The 21,374-nt window shown below is 43.5% G+C and overlaps 1 protein-coding gene and 1 long non-coding RNA gene across 4 annotated transcripts; one reads left to right on the top strand and one right to left on the bottom strand.

Annotated features, from left to right (window-relative positions):
- Positions 1-7,982: 7,982 nt before the first annotated feature.
- Positions 7,983-9,755, bottom strand: LOC130383073 (uncharacterized). Its single transcript, XR_008895689.1, has 3 exons — positions 9,407-9,755; positions 8,945-9,038; positions 7,983-8,428 (listed from the first exon to the last, which is right to left on the bottom strand). It is a non-coding gene; the product is annotated as an uncharacterized LOC130383073 (long non-coding RNA).
- Positions 9,756-11,501: 1,746 nt separating this feature from the next.
- Positions 11,502-20,845, top strand: LOC130382796 (uncharacterized). 3 transcript variants are annotated; one of them, XR_008895621.1, is made up of 3 exons: positions 11,502-11,730; positions 11,922-18,198; positions 18,394-20,845. XR_008895621.1 is itself a non-coding variant. In XM_056590700.1 (2 exons), exon 2 carries the CDS (start codon positions 13,372-13,374, stop codon positions 16,312-16,314), a length of 2,943 nt encoding a protein of 980 aa, XP_056446675.1. In that variant the 5' UTR covers positions 11,502-11,730; positions 11,922-13,371; the 3' UTR covers positions 16,315-20,845. The 3 variants fall into 3 exon arrangements, 2 of the variants coding, with proteins under 2 accessions (XP_056446675.1, XP_056446676.1); XM_056590700.1 differs by having other exon boundaries at positions 11,922-20,845; XM_056590701.1 differs by lacking the exon at positions 18,394-20,845 and having other exon boundaries at positions 11,922-14,226.
- Positions 20,846-21,374: the final 529 nt, after the last annotated feature.

Genomic DNA, 21,374 nt, shown 5'->3' with positions numbered 1-21,374 from the left:
GGTCACAAAGGACGCATACGCTTCAACCTGTGGCTCCAGCCCTGCAGGGAATGACTCAGCAAGTGCTTCATCTCGTTGCACCTCACCCAGCGGCTCGCTTGCAAGATTTTGGCCTGAAGTTCTTCCCAGACCTACACCGTAGTGATCCAACATGCATGCCTGAGAATCAGGCCTCTCTTTAATAATGACAAAAAGTTACGAGAGAAATACACATTAACTTTTTGTTATCTCATAAGCGGCGTGGTGCCGGCTCCTTTTGACCTTTTGACCCCAGACTTCTAGATCGTGGCCACAGGCCAGCTGTGTCTACACGCCTTAAGCCACAAATGTACACCTCCATCCCACAAAAAATGGGGACTATAAAGGAACCTCTGTCTTATGTACATTTGCCATACTGTTGGAGGTCACGCCCCCTTTCCGGCCTTTTCGAGATAGCTAAGAATGCTAAAATGTTTACAGACATTTCCCGGTGTCCCAAGAATGACTTATCAGAGATTTGGAGTGCTAGCCCTTAGAGAATTTTTTTTTTCCCCAAATGGACTGTCATTTGGACAAAGCCCCTCAGAAGTGTCGCCTGCAAGAGTTAGTAGTTAAGAATGTGGTGGAAAAAAAGTTTTTGAGATAAGAAGCTCCTACCCCCCTGAAATTTGAATAACTTATTCTAGGGCCTACCTGGGACCCCCACACCGAAACTTGGCCCGGTCGTACCCCGAGGGCAGGAATTCTATGGCCCAACAGAGACCCCCGCACCGATACTTGGCCCGGTCGGACCCCGAGGGCACGAATTCTATGGCCTAACTGGGAGCCCCGCACTGAAACTTGGCCCGTCGGAGCCAGAGGGCGGAATTCTAGGGGCTAACTGGGACCTCCCCACCGAAACTTGGCCCAGTCGGACCCCGAGTGCACGAAGGGGGGGCCTGCCCTCGGGGTCCGACCGAGGGCAGGACTTTCATAATCTTCGCTCGGTGAATGTGAAGGATGTTTGATTGGATAGTTATGACGAAGAATCATAATGTGAATGGGAATATTCTATAAATGTGTTGATATCATCTTTCGACTCAACACTTCTGTGCAGCCGCTTAAAGTCTCACTCCGAGAACCTTAAAATATGAATCAATCCATTAGAAGTAGCCTATGAAAATATCAGTGGCGTAACGGGGCAAACAAGGTGTGCTTTGACATCTACGTTTCGAGGCGATTGCAACAGTGCCACACATGATCATATTTGAATATGTTTCGGGGTAGTAATTACCTGTCGATTTTGGAGGCCTTTATCAATAATGACCAGCTATAGATTTGCTTCCCGATGGAGATTTTTGACAAATTACATGTTATTTAGCATCTACAGGTTGAGCTGAGTCCAATGAGATCAAGCTCACCCTCTTGCCACACCGAGATCATGTCCTAGACCATATGTCTACCATGTCAAATACATGTTACCATTTGCTAGAGTGTTATGCTTGGTGTCATTGGACTCAGCTCAACGTGTAGATGCTAAATAACATGTAATTTGTCACAAATTTCTATCGGGAAGCAAATCAATAGCTGCTCATTATTGATTAAGGCCTCCAATTTCGACAGCTAATTACTACCATTAAACATGTTCAAATATGCTCATGTGTGTCACCGTTGCAATCGCCTGGAAGCGTAGATGTTGAAGGACACCTTGTTCGCCCTCTTACACCACCGGGAAGATATTTACATACTTCTGATTGACTAATGAATTGATTCAGCTATTTTAAGAGGCCGCTGTTGTGTCAGGCAGCAGCAGTCCAGGTGCAGGGGGGGAGGGGGCGAGCAACCACCATAGCAACCATGACAATTAAGTGACGTGAACGCAGCCCCATTGGAAAAAAATAGAATACATACCTTACACACTCAGGAGATTAATTATAATTAAATTATTATGACCATGGAGCCTTTATTTGCATGGGTTTACATTTCGTTCTGTGTAGCATGGAAAAATCGGAGAAACACTCCCACTCAGAATGCATTGGTTTACATTTCAATATTTTGAGCACCGTTATTCTTATGTATTTATTTATTTATTTTCTAGTTTTTGAGGAGGTGCTTCAAATATGCAAAATTGTCTGCAATCATCCAAAATCCAATGGAAAAACCTGTTGGCTTTTTGTCAAGGGATCCCCGGGTGACGCTCACTTCCGGGTTGGCCAACACACGTCATCCCTCCACCACTCAATACTGTAAAAACACATGTTCAAGTTGAATGATAATGCATGAATTTTTTCTTTATTCTGCCATATTAACACGGTAAATAAATGTCAAAACATAGGCTGAGAACGAATTCGTATTTGCGATATTTTCAATGCGTAAGAAGCTGAAGCCAAAATCACTGACCGTTCGTCAAAAACGCGTCACTCCGAGACGCGCTCGGAGTGAGAATGTGTTGGTCACGGGGTCTAGAGGGAAGGTTTATGCGGTTGCACTTGTTCTTCTAGCCATGTACCGAGAGTGATTGGGTCTGTTAGAAATGACTTACTAATTACTACTTACTACCGACTCAATACTTGGCTTACTACTCGAATCCTTAAATAATGATTGAGTAATCCATTTGAGTAATCGACGTTCGGAAGACCGTTCTTACTTAACGACCTCAGATGACGTGAATCAAATTACGTGTCAAATGACGTGTCAATAACCTACCGGCCGGGCGCCGTTAATAAATATTATAAATAAATATATAAACGTCACATTTAACGTCACAGTACATCTTCAACCTAAGGATTTGCGGTGATATGTTAAAAACAATTATTAAACAATTATTAATTATGATTAATTATTTTATATTTTTCTTGTCTATTGTCTGATTTTCCCGCGTTTCCTCTTCTTTGTCCTAATGCTAGATTGCCAGTTAATACAGAATATATAGCTGTGGGCTCTGCTGCTGCGGCTCCCCGTTTAGCGTCATTGCTTCCACTGTTCTTTTGAATAGACGCAGTGCCTTCTGGGGCGGTTGAGTACGTCCAGTGGCGGTTTTAGGCACGGGCGAACCGGGCAGCCGCCCGGGGCGGCATATTTGTGGGGGGCGGCAAATCACATGGGGGGCGCCACGAGCAGTATAAAAAAAAAAAGCGCTGCGTAGCGGTTATCAATGAAGTACGACATAACATTGTGTGGGGAATAGGTATTTTGGCGCCCCCTCTGGCTGCAGGCGCACACCTGCTCGTTGAGAAGGTGCCGTATATATATACACAAAATCTTTCCGGAAGTAGAAGACATTCGGATACTACTCGCTTACCTAAAACTCGCTTACTACGTTCTACTTACTCAATTTGACGTCATAGGTAGTAAGAGTAGGAAGCAAGTAGGTGGTTTCGAACAGACCCACTGTTCTGCTTTGTTTTCTGGATTAAAACGGTTCTTATTACGTTGCCTACGTTCTCCCTTTCCTCTGGCACTACAATATCATATTTTCCACCAAGAATAAAAACTCTGTCCGCCATTATCAAAGAAAAAAATCCTAAAAAAATTATTTAAAAAGACAACAAACATACCATAAAACATATTTTATTGAACATTATTTTGTTGTTTGTGTGTGTGTGTGTGTGTGTGTGTGTGTGTGTGTGTGTGTGTGTGTGTGTGTGTGTGTGTGTGTGTGTGTGTGTGTGTGTGTGTGTGTGTGTGTGTGTTATTCCAACGGCAGAATTAACCTATAACATATTGTAACATATACAGGTCAGAACTAAACAGGACTTTATTTCTGTTGATACTGCTCAGCTGGCTCCCACGTGTCCTTCCAGGCCTTGCCACTGCCAGAAAATGAAAGAGCAAACACATTTACAGGAATGAAAGTTTAAAGGGGACATATCATACCACCAGGTGTGAGTGTGATTAGCCGTTACAAGCCGTTTTGAAAATCTGCGTCTTCTGACATAACAGGTGGGCGTGTCCACCTAGCTGTGTGACAGATAGATGAGCAACGTTTGCTACAGTCCACTTGGTAGGCTGGTAGACTGATCTATCCAGCACACATCTAGGTGGACACGCCCACCTGTGATGTCAGAAGCGTCACATTTTCGAAAAATGATTGTAATGGCTAATCACACTCACACCTGGTGGTATGATATTGGTGTGTTCAAATCACTGGGGCCAAGTTTTCTTAACAGAGTTGCCCAGTTGGGGACATATGGTTGATAAGTGACGCGCATAAAAATGGCGGAACTTGAACGTTTTACTCAATATAAAAGAATCAACCTTCATATCCAATACTTTACTATTGATTGACGTTGTAACGTCTGTTGGCATGAATTTGCTCAGTTTTAAACGTTGTGTACTGGTAAACCAGCTCTAGGATAAGGGGAGGTGTTCCATACAGTGGCAATACTGTATGTGCTTCTCATAAATAAAAGCAAAAGGATAGTAGGTGATAGACATCAAGGAAATAAAGGCATGCAAACTTGAAACTGATCCTACTTTCTGTTCAGTTCTGACTGTTTCTTTATCGGATAAAAAACCCCTTCTGTGAAGAACTTTTAGATTCCCAACCGGCTGTTTCCCAAGTGCACATGAACTGTCGCTGTCGGGAACACGCGTAAGCGTGAGCGTCATCATTGGCGAGCCGTCTCGTTATCACCAGGAGAGTGAACGCGCCTTTAGTCCCCTTTAACGGATGAGCTTGATTCAGACATTTGCAACTTAAGTTGTTTGTTGTAATTTAGGAAGAACTTACCATTTCGTGCATGATTGCCACCTCACTTTCACTTCTGCTCTTCCCTAAAAGGAATGACATTAGAACAAATTATAATTAAGAAATAACATGCAGTAGTTATGAGGGAAAGAAGCATTTGTTAAATATATCTGTAGTATGAAATTGCTTAATGTATTTTATAATTCATCCATTTCCAAAAACCACCCGTGAGAGCAAAGCTGAAAAAACACGCCCGATGGTGTTGGTAGACAGCTGCATAGATTATCATGAGAGTGTTTGTGTTCTGCGACACACACAAGTAAAAAAAAACACATCAGATAAGCCATCACAGTTGGCTACATCCAGCCTAGTGATATATATTTAGAGCTAAAACTACAGCTAGGACAAGCCCTGCACTCTGCTTATGCTTATGTTCACCATTTCAGTGACTTTATTTTAGAGAGGTTCACTAGCATTTAATGGAAGTGTAATCAACAGCTGTAGCTTACATGTTGCAAGTGCTGGTGACGACTCATCTATTTTGTTCTTTGCCTTTTAGGTGTGTTGTTTCGTGTAAATATGTAGAGGCGACTACAGCGCACATAGATAAAATAGCACTCTGCACTGCTCCTCTCCTATTTTCTCTTACAAACCAATCCAATCAATCAGCTTGGGTGCAAAAATCACAGAGGGGCAGCCCCAATGTAAAATTAATATTGGGGAAACTGAAAGAATCAACTGATTGTTGGGCTGCCTCATTATCCTTTCAGCCTGAAAGCCTACTGAAGGCTGCCCTCTCCATATAAAAACAATTGGACAGCCAGTGCTTTATCAGAAGTATTACCGTTGATCATGAGCAGAGGCCTTGATTGAGTGATAAAAAAATCGTCATGATTTGAAACACAGTTGACGATAGGAAAGACATGACGAATTAGATCCGACTAGTTAAATTCTTAGTCGGGGACAGCCCTTCACTGCACAATTATTTTTTGTGTTTTGAAACATCAAAGGACTACAATTTGCGTTTTCTTATATAATCCTCAGATAACACTGTGTTGTAGAATGAAAAATAAATCGATTGTGAACCTTAAATGTTTTCCCATTGTATTTTACTAGAACACCCAGAGGAAGAAAGCAGAACATACTTGCATTTGCAACTCTTTTTCTCAAAATCCTATCATAGAGGAACACCTTCTGTGTCCTGTGTTTGCGGCATTCTAAAGAAAAAAAAGAAAAAAGTACAAAACAAATTAGACACCCAAGTATTAAGAGTTCTAAAGCAGCAGCTCTAACAATTTCATTTTTGGGTAGTTGACTTCTACCAGTTAAACGGTTTAAAATAATACTACACTATGTTATACATGTCAATCAACTTATGGTGACATGTGCACGCGGAAAACTAACCACATGTGCAGGTTGAACTTGTGTTTTTACAAAGTTTTGCCGTTTTACTTGCAAAGGTTTCTTTGCTCTTACTTACAGGACATACTAATTTATATATATATATATATATATATATATACATATACATACATGAATATTAAAGGCATATTGTACGATTCCAGTGATATGCACTTTTTAATATGTTGTTGAAATTGGTTTTTACATCCTGACAGCAATAAATAACTTATGGGCAATGAAAAAGAAGCGAAAAAAAAACGAATTCTGTATCTGCTATAAACCTATTAAAATGCTTACCAATCGGAGACACTGCACCCGAATCTAAAGAACCAATCACAAGCCTGCGCGTTCTCTCCCCTCTGTGTACGAGCCTGAGCCGGCCTGAGCGCGTTCACGGAGGGCAAAGAAAGCGTTGTTGTCATAGTAGTTCATGACAGTGGACTAGACCTAGTGAGCCTACAACGTTAACACGATGGAAGAAAAAAAACAGAAGTTACCACTGCCACCGTTACTTGCCCCGGTTCATCCTTTTAAAAAGGCAAGAAAAAGAAAGACAGAAAATGAAAAGGCAGCAACAAAAAAAAAGTTTGAGAATGCTCGAGGAAAAACGAGAATAAATATTGGATTCGCTTTTCAGCGATGGTGACAGCTGAGGGAGTTGAATGGCCTGAAAAGTGACGCAATGGTTGCCGTTGAAGTAAGCCGTGAGCAGCATTAGCGCTCGTGCACGGCTCTGTGTCGAGGGGTGGGGGCAGGGAGTCCTGAAGGGTGGGGGAGGAGTTAAACGGAACTCCGAAGAGAAGCTAATTTCAAATCATGCTAGCTCTCTCACAGCGTACAGTATAGCTTTAAAACAAGCATCTTGACAATATTCAATTTCATTTTTTTTTTTGTGTGTGTGCATTTGTTATAGCTAGGTTATTGGACATGAAGAAGAGAGTGAATCAAACCTTTCACTAGTGGGAGAGAAGGCTGAGAGGGGTTGAAGGGTGGAGGGGGAGAAGGCTGAGAAGGGGTGAAGGATAGAGGGGGAGGAGGCTGAGAGGGGTTGAAGGGTGGAGGGGGAGAAGGCTGAGAGGGGGTGAAGGGTGGAGGGGGAGGAGGCTGAGAGGGGGTGAAGGGTGGAGGGGGAGGAGGCTGAGAGGGGGTGAAGGGTGGAGGGGGAGGAGGCTGAGAGGGGGTGAAGGTTGGAGGGGGAGGAGGCTGAGAGGGGGTGAAGGTTGGAGGGGGAGGAGGCTGAGAGGGGGTGAAGGGTGGAGGGGGAGGAGGCTGAGAGGGGGTGAAGGTTGGAGGGGGAGGAGGCTGAGAGGGGGTGAAGGTTGGAGGAGGCTGAGAGAGGGTGAAGGTTGGAGGTGGCTGAGAGGGGGTGAAGGGTGGAGGAAAAGAAGGCTGAGAGGGGGTGAAGGTTGGAGGGGGAGGAGGCTGAGAGGGGGTGAAGGGTGGAGGGGGAGAAGGCTGAGAGGGGGTGAAGGGTGGAGGGGGAGAAGGCTGAGAGGGGGTGAAGGGTGGAGGAGGCTGAGAAGAGGTGAAGGGTGGAGGTGGCTGAGAGGGGGTGAAGGGTGGAGGAAAAGAAGGCTGAGAGGGTGTGAAGGGTGGAGGGGGAGGAGGCTGAGGCCCAATCCCATTTCTAGCCCTTACCCCTTCCCCTTACCCCTCCCCCTTACCCCTTCCCCTTCCCCCTTCCCCTTGCCCCTCAATACAGAGGGGTAAAACATTCCCTAAGAAATGGGACGCCCCTCCGTTACGTGGCTTCATCGTCGCTGACTGCGGACAGCTGACTGCTATGTCAACAGAGGCCACGAGTAGGCATGTTTCAGATCAAGCATACGTTCAGTTGCGTTGCCTCACATAACATAATGAATTAGTGGATAAAAACGTCAGAAATGCTGGTGTTAACTTCCCTATGTGATGTGACGCGTCACATGGCTTTAAAAACTCGCAGGATCTCCATTGTAACTCCGTCCGTCTGCTTTTCTGTGCATATGCTCTTTCAAATAAATGCAGACATAAGACACTCCCCTCAACATATCAAAACATTGCCATAGGATAGGATAGGATAGGATTTTATTTGTTGTCATTGCACATGTTACAGAGCAACGAAATTATCAGTTACATTCCGTCCAAGAAACATAAAGGACAAGGGTAATGAAAAACAGTTCTTTTTATTTGACTGCCAGGTATCCACCGCTGGGTTACATGCTCTTAGGTGATGGTGGGTACCCCTGCCTCCAGACGCCCGTATGTCTGTTGACTCCCTATAAAGAGCCGGTGATTGGGTGGGTGCAGCAGCGCTTTAATTACCGCCAATCCAAGGCGCGTTCTGTGATAGAGCGGGCCTTCGGGATGATGAAGACAGGAGTCGAGTAATGGAGGTTTATTCTTTGCAAAGGAGACAAAACAACACGGGCGTCACACACAATCCGGGATATCACTCTCCACTCTACAAAACAAAGGAAGCAAACAATTGACCACACATACCGGATCACACAACTGCATTTGAACTATCAAGGCGGGAAAAAACTAAGCTACCACCGGCTCAAGCTAGTTTACGAGTTAAAAAGTCCACCCTTCAAACAGTTCAATGAAATTGTCTACGCACAATAAAAAAAGGTATGAACAATGAAAAAAAATAAAACAAAATCAAATTAAATTTAGCTCGGCTACACACACACACACACACACACACACACACACACACACACACACACACACACACACACACACACACACCAAAATACTAAATTACAACAAAAACAATGGTCTCGTTTGGTTGATACATTCATTAGGCAATTGGTATAATGACACAGACATTCAGTGGGCTATTGAGCTCAACACAGAAATACCAAAGTAGAAAACAGACGCAAGAATGAAAAGTTTGAACAACGTAAGACTCACTCGCACTGTTTCCTGGCGATCATTTTCGATTTTAGGAACTCATTGTCCCTGGTCCCCCTGAAATTAATGAGCCGTCTGGTCTCCTGTGGTGTCCCTGAGGTAAAGGTAGAAAGGAAATCTTCAGTTTGACAGGCGAGCGACGTAGCCTAGGTGGCAGCTTTACCGATATCAAAGCAGTGCGCCGGTATAATCAACCAAGGAATAGTAGTAGTAAGCATATCCACTGCACACAAATGTTACTTGAAACCTTAACATGTCATGTCAAGGGTTATCGGATATCAATCTCAACAAATAGCGATAGCGGAACACATTAGCATCGGCTTCTAGTGATTCAAAACAAACTTGACTAGTGAATCAAAACAAACTTGACTAGTGATTCAAAACTAACTTCACAATTAAAAACCGCTCGAAAATATTATTATTACACCAGTCTGCCGTAATTAAAGTGCTGAAAATACTTACATTTGTGTGTGTCCTTCGCTTGAGCCATCGCTGCTGTTTGTTTATTTGGCGATTTCGGTTGGCCACTAGAGAGCGCTAAAATCTTGTATGTATAGTTCAACGGTTATTTACCGTTATGTCATGTTTTATATCGAGCTCAGAGATCGCATTGTCCGTGTATGACTTCGAGCTGAATATACAGTCAACTTTACATCATGAGTCCGAATGATAACAACTAGTAAAAATGCGTTTTTGGCCGGATTTTCCTCGAAGCCCTCCCTTTGAAGTGTGGTCCTTGGATAGCTTCGTTTCAAGCTACGTTTTCGCTTCGTTTCAAGGGCTACGTAGCCTTTTGTCTTCGCCCTACCCCTTAACCAAAATGAGAATTGGGACACCCTTACCCCTTCAAACCAAGGGGGAGGGGTAAGGGGGAGGGGTAAGGGGTAGAAATGGGACGCACCCTGAGAGGGGGTGAAGGATGGTCCTGGTCCTGGCCCTGCTCCAGACCGAGCACTGTCCGCCATTGGCCCAGGCACAGCTGTTGATGCGCCCTGGCGGAGATGCAGCTCTGCAAATACAATATTTAGATAAATAAATAAATCACTTCCAAGGAAAAATAATAGTAAGTAGTTTGAAGACATCCTACAGCAGCGGATTTACTCTTAAAAGCTCAGATAGATGAGGTGGTATATGAGGTTTCAATGCTGCAATGGGCTAGATGTAACACTTATATTTTAGGGATGGGCACGTTTAGTGTATTCCAAGACTCAAGTGATCAGTGCAAATAGAATTTTTAGAAAGTAAAATATAAAAGGAAAGTTTAAAATGAGAGTGTTTCTGTTGGTGAGACAGGCGAGGAAAAACCACTAGGCTTAACGTCTAGACAGGTATTTTTTTTTAAATTAAAACAACATGTGAGGCTGGTGGACAGACATTTCAGCTGTATTATACACATGGAAAAAAACATGTTGCACCTTTACAGTCTACAGAGTACCATTTTTTTCCTTGTTTGTCCTTGAATCGATTACTCGCGCCCATCCCTATATAAAGATGTATAGACAGTATGTACTGGAGTATATTTATATTAGATGAATGTAGTGAAACAGCACCTATTTACCAATACACTATGGGATAAAAAAGTAGAATGTAATCATTTTGAACTAAGATGATCTTACTCTTCAGCAGGTGCTCATAAAGCTTGCCCATTTTTTTCAGAATTTCCCGCACCACTTCATCATTGACCGGGATATGGTGAACCATGTCCCCGTTGAGCTCTCCCTTTCGGCCATCTCGTCCCACAAATAGCAAAGGGCAGTACCCAAGAGCATTTAGTTTAGTAACCTGCAAGGTATAGGATGAAGAAGTATATGGAATTACACAGTGACTTGACAAATAAGTATAACACCAAAACAAAAGCTTCAACTTCATGCTCAGCTCTTAGCAGCGAAGCTTTATGCATTCAGTCACAAAATATTTAGATATTATGAACATTATTTTTAGTAGCATATGAATCAATGATAAAGAAATAACCATGATTTGTTACAACCCTAAAGGTAGTTTTTGATCAAAGAATTATCATTATGTAAATGTGTAAGAGGGCATACCCCTTGTTACATTGAAGGGATTAAAACTCACCGATACATGGGCCGACTCCAAGGTCCTGTGTGCGTTTTTGTTGGCCTTCACAGACTTTGCCCAACTTTGCAAATCTTTGCCACTCTGCTGAAGAGGGCAGACACAACTTGCACAGGTCTTCCTCCTCAGCAAATTTGGGGCCCGGCAGGAAGGGCACAGCCTCGTTTTTGGCTTTGTCATTCTGCAAATGATGGTGAAATGTTTGCTGTCAGTTCATTACAGTATTTAATACTACAAGTGGTACGTTGTTTCATTCATATATATTGGTCCTATTGCAATTGGAGTGATAGAAGCTATAATATGCAGTCAATACTTGTCATAGTATAAAGTATTCACCAGTTAAAATGTTTTTATTTTATTGATGCACATTGTAAATATACATTCAAAGACAAATGGCAATTAGGTTAAGTATCCCATCTGGATGTAGGCTACTGTAAGGGCTGCCAGTGGGAAAAGGCAACAATGGTATTGTTCTGCCCTGAATAGGTTTTATATTAAAATACACTTAAAGTTACTGTTGAAACGTTTTATTGTTGCAAAGGTATTACGGAGCCTTTATTTTGAAAGCAACCCAGTAACAGGAAGCACATTGTGTAAACACAACGAGAGAATTTTTGTGTAAACACAACGTGATGGCGTGTTTGTATCACCGCATGGCTGTTAATTCTTGAATAATCCTTTGTGTGTGTATCCCTCAGAAAGCAATGACTGTAAGTGTTACACATTATTTACATGTTTAACAAGTTATATTGATTTATATTGACGAGTTTGTTGATATGTTTTCTAAGTTTGTAAGAAAGTACGTAATGTGTTTGAGCCTGTAAGACAACTGTACCATCATATACTTACCTGTTATATCATAGAAATCCATCACAGCATTTTTTGTATCTTTCTTTTCTAGTTTCACTCTGATTCAATGCTGTCAACCTGACTTACCTGCTGTTGAAGAAGTCAATAAAGGAGCATGCACGCTCACTTCCTGGCTCTTGAAAAGGAGTTTGGCTGGCTGTTTATCTATGTTAACACTTTGGAAGTATAACACATAGAGAGAACAGTACAGTGAAAAGTCATACTGTCAGAAGGATTCATCTGCCACAGTTATGGAAGCCCAGACAACACAAAAGGATGAAAAAGCATCATCAGCGCCCAGCTCCAAGGGCACATCTTCTTCCAAGTGCTCAGTGGCTAGTGCCGCTGCTATGGCCAGAGCTGCAGCTGAAGCCGCACACACCAGAGTCACATTCGCACAAAAAGAGTTGGAATTGAAGAAACAGAAAGCCAAGTTAGATTTGGAAAAGGCTACACTACAAGCAAACCTAGAAGCACTAGAACTGGAAAAAGAAGCTGCTGCCGCCAACGCAGAGGCTGAAGTTTTAGAGGCTGCTGCAAGAAAAGAATGTGAGGACATGCACAGCGTCGTCGGGAGTGACGTCTCACCACAGTCAATTCGACAGCGAACAGAAGCATATTTGGAACATCAGGCTCAGGTCAGCTTCAAACCAAACACACCTGCCTCAGACACACCGCCCCCTCCCCATATCACAGAGACACAGCCACTGACAAGGCAGGAGGTCCCTGAATCAAGTCCCGCCTACAACCATGATGGCTCGCCCACAACGTCAAAACAGTACGTATCAACACCTGTGCACCAGACACACCCGCCTGAGCACCCAAGCCATTATTCAGACCATTCTCCTAGGTACAACGCACAGGGCTCTGCTATTACTCCATCTTCTAACATGATAGACTTTGCTAAATATCTGGCTCGCAGGGAGTTAATAACAACAGGTCTTACTAAATTTGATGATCGGCCTGAGAGCTTCAGAGCATGGCAGTCCTCCTTCTTTAACGCCACTCAGGACTTAGACCTATCAGCTAGTGAAGAGTTAGATCTACTGGTAAAATGGCTGGGAAGGGAATCATCTGAACATTTTAAAAGAATTCGAACAGTACACGTCACCAACCCTCAAGCGGCGCTTCGGCTGTCTTGGACAAGATTCAGAGAGTGCTATGCCAACCCTGAAGTGATAGAGAGTGCTCTATTCAGGCGGCTGGATAATTTTCCCCGTCTTACTTCAAAGGAGAACATTAAACTAAGAGAACTTAGTGACCTGCTCATGGAGCTGCTCTCAGCTAAAGAAGACGGGTACTTACCTGGACTCAGTTACCTTGACACACCTCGGGGCATTAACCCCATCGTTGAAAAGTTGCCACCAAACTTACAAGAAAAATGGCTGTCTAAAGGGTCAAGGTATAAAGAACATCACAGAGTTTGTTATCCCCCGTTCTCTTTCTTTGCCGACTTTGTCAGCAGTGAGGCAAAGGCCTGAAATGATCCCAGCTTTGTCTTGATGAACAGCAGCCGTACCCATTACCATAATGAAAGGCCCACAGCAAAGCATGATGGTGTGAAGGCGGCTATATCTGTCCATAAGACAGACGTGTCAGTTACAGCAGGCTCAAGCTCGACGTATAGAGCAGAGATGGTGAAGAAAAGTAGGTGGGATCCAGCTAAATACTGTCCACTTCACAATAAAGCTCATCCTCTGGAAAAATGCAGAGCCTTTCAAATGAAGCCGCTGACAGAGCGCAGAAATTTGCTGAAAGATCACAGACGATGTTTTAGGTGCTGCTCTGCTACTCACATGGCCAGAGAATGTCCTGAGGAGCTGAAATGTAATGAGTGTGAGAGTGACCGACACTGCACGGCCATGCATCCAGACGCTAGCCTCTCACCAGCAGTGTCACCTGCGACTGAGCCAGACATAGAGCCGCAAAACAACCAACCTCCAGTGGTAACTTCAAGGTGCACTGAGGTATGTGGAGATGGCCTCCCAGCACGATCTTGCGCAAAGATATGCTTGGTGCAAGTTTTCCCACAGGGACAAAGGGAACGCTCAGTCAAGATGTATGCTATCCTTGACGACCAAAGCAATCGCTCCCTGGCTAGAGCTGAGTTTTTCCAGCTCTTTGGCATCCGAGGCACCCCTTCACCCTACTTGATGAGAACCTGTGCTGGTACCATTGAAATGACTGGAAGGAAGGCAGTTGGTTTTCAGATAGAAGCATTGAATTGTGAAGTGTGTTTAGATTTACCGCCACTCATTGAATGTAATGAGATCATGACCAATCGTTCAGAAATCCCCTCACCAGAGGTTGCTCTTTCCCATGCTCACTTAAGACCTGTGGCACCTCACATCCCAAAGCCTGATCCTGAAGCGCAGATCCTGATCTTACTAGGACGGGACCTCATACGTGTTCACAAAGTGAGACAGCAAATCAATGGGCCACACAATGCACCTTTTGCCCAGCGTTTGGATTTAGGGTGGGTGATAGTGGGGGAGGTCTGCATTGACAGTGCTCACAAGCCCACTGTAGCTGTCTTTAAGACCAACGTCCTGCAAAATGGAATTCCATCTTTTCTAACACCATGTCAGAAACACATCTGTGTTAAAGAAAAAGCGAGCTACGGCGGGGAGCACAGGCACGGCCTTTCTACCCAACAGTCCAGCTATTCTGCCATCAGTGTGCCTGCCGAAGAAAAACTTGGATGCAGTGTGTTCAGGAGAACAGAGAATGATGACAAACCTGCTTTGTCTTTCGAGGATGAAACATTTCTGGAGATCATGCAGGAAGAGCTCCAGAGAGATGAGAAGAACAGCTGGATTGGTCCCTTACCATTCAGGTCACCCAGACCACGCCTTCCAAGTAACCGAGCTCAAGCCCTCTCTCGCCTCCACTCCTTGCAACGTACACTGAACAAAAATTCTGAAATGAAAGAACAGTTTGTTGCCTTTATGGAGAAGCTCTTTGAAAATGGACATGCTGAGGAAGCTCCCCCTGTCCCCGAGAATGCAGAGTGTTGGTACTTACCCATTTTTGGGGTGTATCACCCCCAAAAGCCGGGTCAGATACGGGTTGTGTTCGACTCGAGTGCACAAGAATGTGGCATCTCCCTAAACAACGTCTTGCTTTCAGGCCCCGACATGAACAACTCCCTCCTTGGAGTACTGCTCAGGTTCAGAAAGGCGCTTGTTGCCCTAACCGCTGACATCCAACAGATGTTCTATGGTTTTTTGGTGAGGGAAGACCACAGAAATTACTTAAGATTCCTCTGGCACAAGGATAACGATCTTAGTAAGGAGGTGGCAGAGTATAGAATGCGAGTCCATGTGTTTGGGAACAGCCCTTCACCTGCAGTAGCTATATATGGCCTTCGTAGAGCTGCCCAGGAAGGTGAACAGAAGTACGGCTCTGACTCTCGCCACTTCGTCGAGCGACACTTTTATGTGGATGATGGGCTCATCTCCCTCCCAACTGAAGCCGAAGCCATTGATCTGCTCAAGCGCACTCAAGCTTCACTGGCAGAATCAAATCTTAAACTGCATAAAATCGCCTCTAACAGTGTTGCAGTGATGCAAGCTTTCACACCTGGAGAACTGGCTGCGGGCCTAAAAGACTTGGGCCTTGATGAAGAAGTGCTTCCAGTACAAAGAAGCCTTGGTTTGTGCTGGAACATAGACTCTGACACTTTCACATTCAGAGTTGCAGTCAACGACAAGCCGTTCACCCGCCGTGGAGTGCTATCCACCGTCAATAGCCTCTTTGACCCATTGGGCTTGGTCGCACCAGTGACCATCAGGGGCCGAGCACTGCTCAGAGAACTTTCTGCTGACGTTCATGAATGTGACACTGAACTTCCTGCAGACAAGTTAAACAAGTGGGAAACATGGAAAGAATCACTGCACGATTTGAGTAGCCTCCATCTTCCCCGCTCATACATACAACAGTCCCTATCCAGTGCCACATACACAGAGTTGTGTCTCTTTTCAGATGCTTCTAGCTGGGCTATAGGAGCAGTAGCTTATTTCAGGGTTGTCTTGACAGATGGGCAGTGTAGAGTTGGCTTTGTGGTCGGGAAAGCAAAGCTAGCCCCTCAACCAGAGCCCACCATCCCTCGCCTCGAACTATGTGGCGCTGTGCTGGCCGTCGAGATGGCTGAACTGATCCTCGACGAGCTTGACCACAAGCCAGACGCAGTGAGATTTTACTGTGACAGCAAAGTTGTCCTTGGCTACATACACAATAACTCTAAGCGATTCTTTGTGTATGTACACAATCGTGTTCACCGGATACGCAGGACAACCTCTCCCCAACAGTGGCATTATGTGCCTACGGATCAAAACCCAGCTGATCTGGCCACCAGGTCTGTGCCCGCGTCACAGCTCACCAACAGTATGTGGTTTACAGGGCCAGAGTTCCTTCACAAACCACTTCTGGCCGAAACAAATTAGTCCTTTAAGCTGGTGGATCCTGAAACAGATGCAGATGTGAGACCTCAGCTGACCACTTTTGCTGCTCGCATAAGTGAATGTAAACTTACCTCAGGACGTTTCCAGCGCTTCTCCACTTGGGAGTCTTTGCTAAGAGCAGTTTCCTTCTTGATCCATCAAACTCATTCATACAGGTCTGACTCACCGACTACATGCAAAAGATGGCACCAGTGCAATAAGCCACGTAGCCCAGAGGAACTGGCAGCAGCCAAGCTGGCCATACTCAAGTCTGTACAAAGAGACACTTATACAGAAGAGTACACTGCACTACAAGAGAATAGAGCAATTTCGAGATCAAGTGCAATCTTGAACCTTGATCCCTTCATGTGTGATGGTCTCTTACGAATTGGGGGACATCTGAGATATGCATCAATTGAACCAGAGGTAAAAAATCCAATCATTCTCCCAAAACAAAGTCATTACATTACTGGTGAATCATTACCACACAAAGGTGGAACACCAAGGACGGCAATTCACTGAAGGTGCAATAAGAGCTGCAGGCCTGTGGATTGTTGCTGGTAAGAGGCTGATAAGTTCAGTCCTTCATAGCTGTGTCACCTGCCGCAAGCTGAGAGGAAAACTTGAGGTCCAAAAGATGGCTGACCTCCCTCCAGAGCGTCTAAGCTTGTCACCACCATTCACATATGTGGGATTAGACGTTTTTGGTCCCTGGGAGGTGGTCACCCGACGCACTAGAGGTGGCGCAGCTCAGAGTAAGCGGTGGGCCATACTTTTCACGTGCATGAGCACTAGAGCTGTGCATGTGGAAGTCATACAGTCCATGGATGCAGCCAGTTGCATCAATGCCCTGCGAAGGTTTTTTGCCTTAAGAGGACCAGCGAAACAACTGAGGTCGGATCGAGGTACAAACTTTGTTGGAGCCAGTTCAGAACTAGGCATGAGACCAGATGATCCAAGTCAAACCAACACATTGAGGTACCTACATGAGAATGGTTGTATGGGAATTCAATCCCCCGCACGCATCTCACATGGGAGGCGTGTGGGAGCGCATGATTGGCGTAACCCGGAGGATACTTGATGCCATGTTCCTGCAAACTAAACACTCACCTGACTCACAAAGTGCTCTGTACTCTAATGGCAGAGGGGTCGGCGATAATCAATGCCAGACCATTAGTCCCTGTCTCTTCTGATCCTGCCTCACCAATGCTGCTGACTCCTGCTATGCTCTTGACCCAGAAACCAGGTGTGCCTGCTCCAGCCGGCAGTTTTGATAAAAAGGATCTCTTCAAGTGTCAGTGGAAACAAGTGCAGGCACTTGCGAATGAGTTTTGGACCCGATGGAGAAATGAGTACCTCCACACCCTTCAACCAAGGCGTAAGTGGCACACGGCATGTCGAAACCTGGAAGTTGGAGACATTGTGCTACTTAAACAGAGCCAATCACAACGCAATGAATGGCCAATGGGTTTGGTCACTTCTACCAGTCCAAGTGGTGATGGGAAGGTCCGCAAAGTCGAGGTCAGGACAACATCGCAAGACAAAATAAAGACATTCTTAAGGCCTATCTCAGATGTGGTCTTACACCTGGCAAAGGAAAGTCAAAGGTCAAGTTAGGAAAGTTATGTTTTAAGTGGCATCAGTAATTGCCAGACGGGGAGTGTTCTGCCCTGAATAGGTTTTATATTAAAATACACTTAAAGTTACTGTTGAAACGTTTTATTGTTGCAAAGGTATTACGGAGCCTTTATTTTGAAAGCAACCCAGTAACAGGAAGCACATTGTGTAAACACAACGAGAGAAGACGTGATGGCGTGTTTGTATCACCGCATGGCTGTTAATTCTTGAATAATCCTTTGTGTGTGTATCCCTCAGAAAGCAATGACTGTAAGTGTTACACATTATTTACATGTTTAACAAGTTATATTGATTTATATTGACGAGTTTGCTGATATGTTTTCTAAGTTTGTAAGAAAGTAGCAACGTAATGTGTTTGAGCCTGTAAGACAACTGTACCATCATATACTTACCTGTTATATCGTAGAAATCCATCACAGCATTTTTTGTATCTTTCTTTTCTAGTTTCACTCTGATTCAATGCTGTCAACCTGACTTACCTGCTGTTGAAGAAGTCAATAAAGGAGCATGCACGCTCACTTCCTGGCTCTTGAAAAGGAGTTTGGCTGGCTGTTTATCTATGTTAACACTTTGGAAGTATAACACATAGAGAGAACAGTACAGGTATCAATACCATCATAACATATTGCTGACCATATAATTAGCCAAATGGCAAACAGGATTACCCTATGGACTTTTTATTTTATTAAAATGAAATTGCAAATATAACAAAACAAATACAGTTGTGTTTGCAATGTCTATTTTGATGCATAGGAAATCAAAGCACATCTCAGTCATTGATGCTAGGTAACCATCACACACCACATTAAAGATTACATCGTGACATGATTTAAACATTTAGGAAACATGTTTCTTGTTCATAGCAACGGTCAATATAGTTTATGCAAGGCTCTTCAAATAAATGTACACCAAATTAAAGATTACATTTAAAGACGCAGCCTTTTTTATCCTGTAGCCCTACTAGCTGGCTGTAGGGCTCGGATAGGCTACTAGCTGGCTAAAATACGTCTGTGCACATTTATGACAGTGTAGTGTCTTAAATAAATCTGTCAAATTAAATTGCTACTGTACAGTTCTAAACGGGCTATCCACTACATTTGGGCTGATACTATACATTTTTGTGGCGTAGTTTTAGTCCTACTTCTTATTTTTAGTCTCTTAACCATTCAATGCGAGCTCTTACCTGAGGTAAAGCGAAAACTGCAACTTCCGCCAAGCACGACGGTCGGAAAATCCGGAAAAAGATGTACGTAACATTGGCTTGTGTAATTAACAAGGATACAATGCTGTGTTAAGGGCAAGAAACGTCACAGATAATTTTTTTAAATCATCGTTAGGGTAAAAACCTAAAAACGGACATTACACTACTACCGGGATAGGTCCTCTGACTTCCAATGGGACAGGTGCCCAAGGCGTCTTTCAGCCCGTCCCTAGCAACCTGACGTAATTGAAACATCTGTCTAGCCATAAACATCGTTCTTATAACTATCAAGTAGGACAGATAGCGTCTATTAGAGCCGATGTCGGGTTAATACATGAATGACCGGAGCAGCTGCTCACAGGAAATCCCAAGAAAGAAGACGCCATAATGTTGTTCAATAGGAGAACATTATTATAAGGTTACATAAATATCTTATTACACGGGTCTTTTCAATGCCGTGGAACGCTCGGTTCACCCTTCACAACTTCCGGCGTGAATTATATTTGATAATTCATCGTTGCCAAGTATAATTGACCGCTGTCAAGGTAAACGAAGGATTTGTTTGGATACTACGAATGCTGGTAACAAATGAATTGTAAAAAGACACACCATGTGAAGTTAGTATTTCGTTTAGGCAAGTATCCGTGTAATGAGCGTCGTCATTATCTAAAATAAGCCGTTATCGCCTGAAGGCAATAATTGTTCTATACATTATCCCTTACATAACCAGCAAAGACAATGGTTTTATACCCATGATTTAAACGGCATGCGAGCTGCTGGTTTCAGCGTCCATAGCAACCATCATAGCAACCATGTTATAATCATTATGTGGAGACGACTGAAATATTCTTCGCCATAACTATCAAACAAAACATCCTTCATATTCGCACATTCGTAAAATGCACATTTCTCGATAAAAATGTTTACATAAACACTTTTAATGGCGTAACTATGCTAAAATACCATATTTTCCACCCAGAATAAAAAGTATGTCCGCCATTAAATACGGTATGATTTCTAGATGTCATGGCAACGTCCGCTCGCGACACTGGACTTGCGAGGCATCGACGCAGACTTTTCAGATAGCCAAAAACAAGACAATAGATGGCTAGATAAAACATCAAGACATACAATTCTAAAAAGAACAGATGAAGCATCTACCCTTTTTTCCATCGCGGTTTGCCTACAGAGCAGCGCACCTGCATTTAATATATCCGTGAATTATCACATATCTCAGAATCAAAGGTGAAAGTAGAAACGGGTGGCCAAAAGCTGTCATATTCTTAGTTATCACAGACAATTTTTAACAATAAATGTTCTGTACGGAGCTCCTTAAGGGACAATAGGGAGAAAGCTCCCGGACAGAACCTTAGATGGAAGTCGTGCTTAGTGACAAATCACGACAAATACTTCCAATTGATATGCATGAGTTTGAAAATTGTGCTTTTTGACACGAACATTTAGAAAATACGTGTACCTGATCACGTTTCAATAGATTAAATAACGTGACAGTGTCACCTATTTTCGTGAGCCCGGGATGCCTGTACGCCGGCCATTATCGCCCGATGAAATATTCTTCGTCATATCTATCAAACCAAACATCCTTCACATTCGCCGAACGACGATTATGAAAGTAAAATGCACATTTCTCGGTAATTTTTTTTACATAAACACTTTTAATGTACAAATACAGAGGTAGTTACCCGGTAAATACATGGTAAATCATAGTGTATTACTGGGTAATTACCACTGGTAATAAGAAGGTAAATACAGAGGAATTATCCGGTAAATTATAGTGTATTACTGTGTAATTACCACTGGTAATAAGAATGTAAATACAGAGGAATTACAGCTGAAGTACTAAGTAAAACATCCACTATTACCCATCAACTCAACTAAGTAGCGTGTAGTTGTAACTGTTTTAGGTTGGTAATAACTCCGATATTGTGTACTTCCTAGGAAATTAGGCAACCAATTCTTATAAACACCTATTATCCAAGGTTTATGTTGGTAACTGATGTACTATCTAGAAATTAGCATAGTGCTTTCCAATAAAATACTTTTTCTTAGTTATTATTCATAGCTACACCCATTTAGAAAGGGTTTATTCGATTTACCACTATGGAATTACTTACATGGTAACAACCTCTGCAGGAAGTTTTCCTCTAGTGTCATGGTACATCTTCTTAAATACTGGGTACGAAGCCGTTTGTTTCCATGGTAT

This window comes from Gadus chalcogrammus, chromosome 5 (assembly GCF_026213295.1).
Source record: "Gadus chalcogrammus isolate NIFS_2021 chromosome 5, NIFS_Gcha_1.0, whole genome shotgun sequence".
Classification (NCBI taxonomy): domain Eukaryota; kingdom Metazoa; phylum Chordata; class Actinopteri; order Gadiformes; family Gadidae; genus Gadus; species Gadus chalcogrammus.
This window is presented reverse-complemented; position numbering and strand designations above follow the sequence as displayed.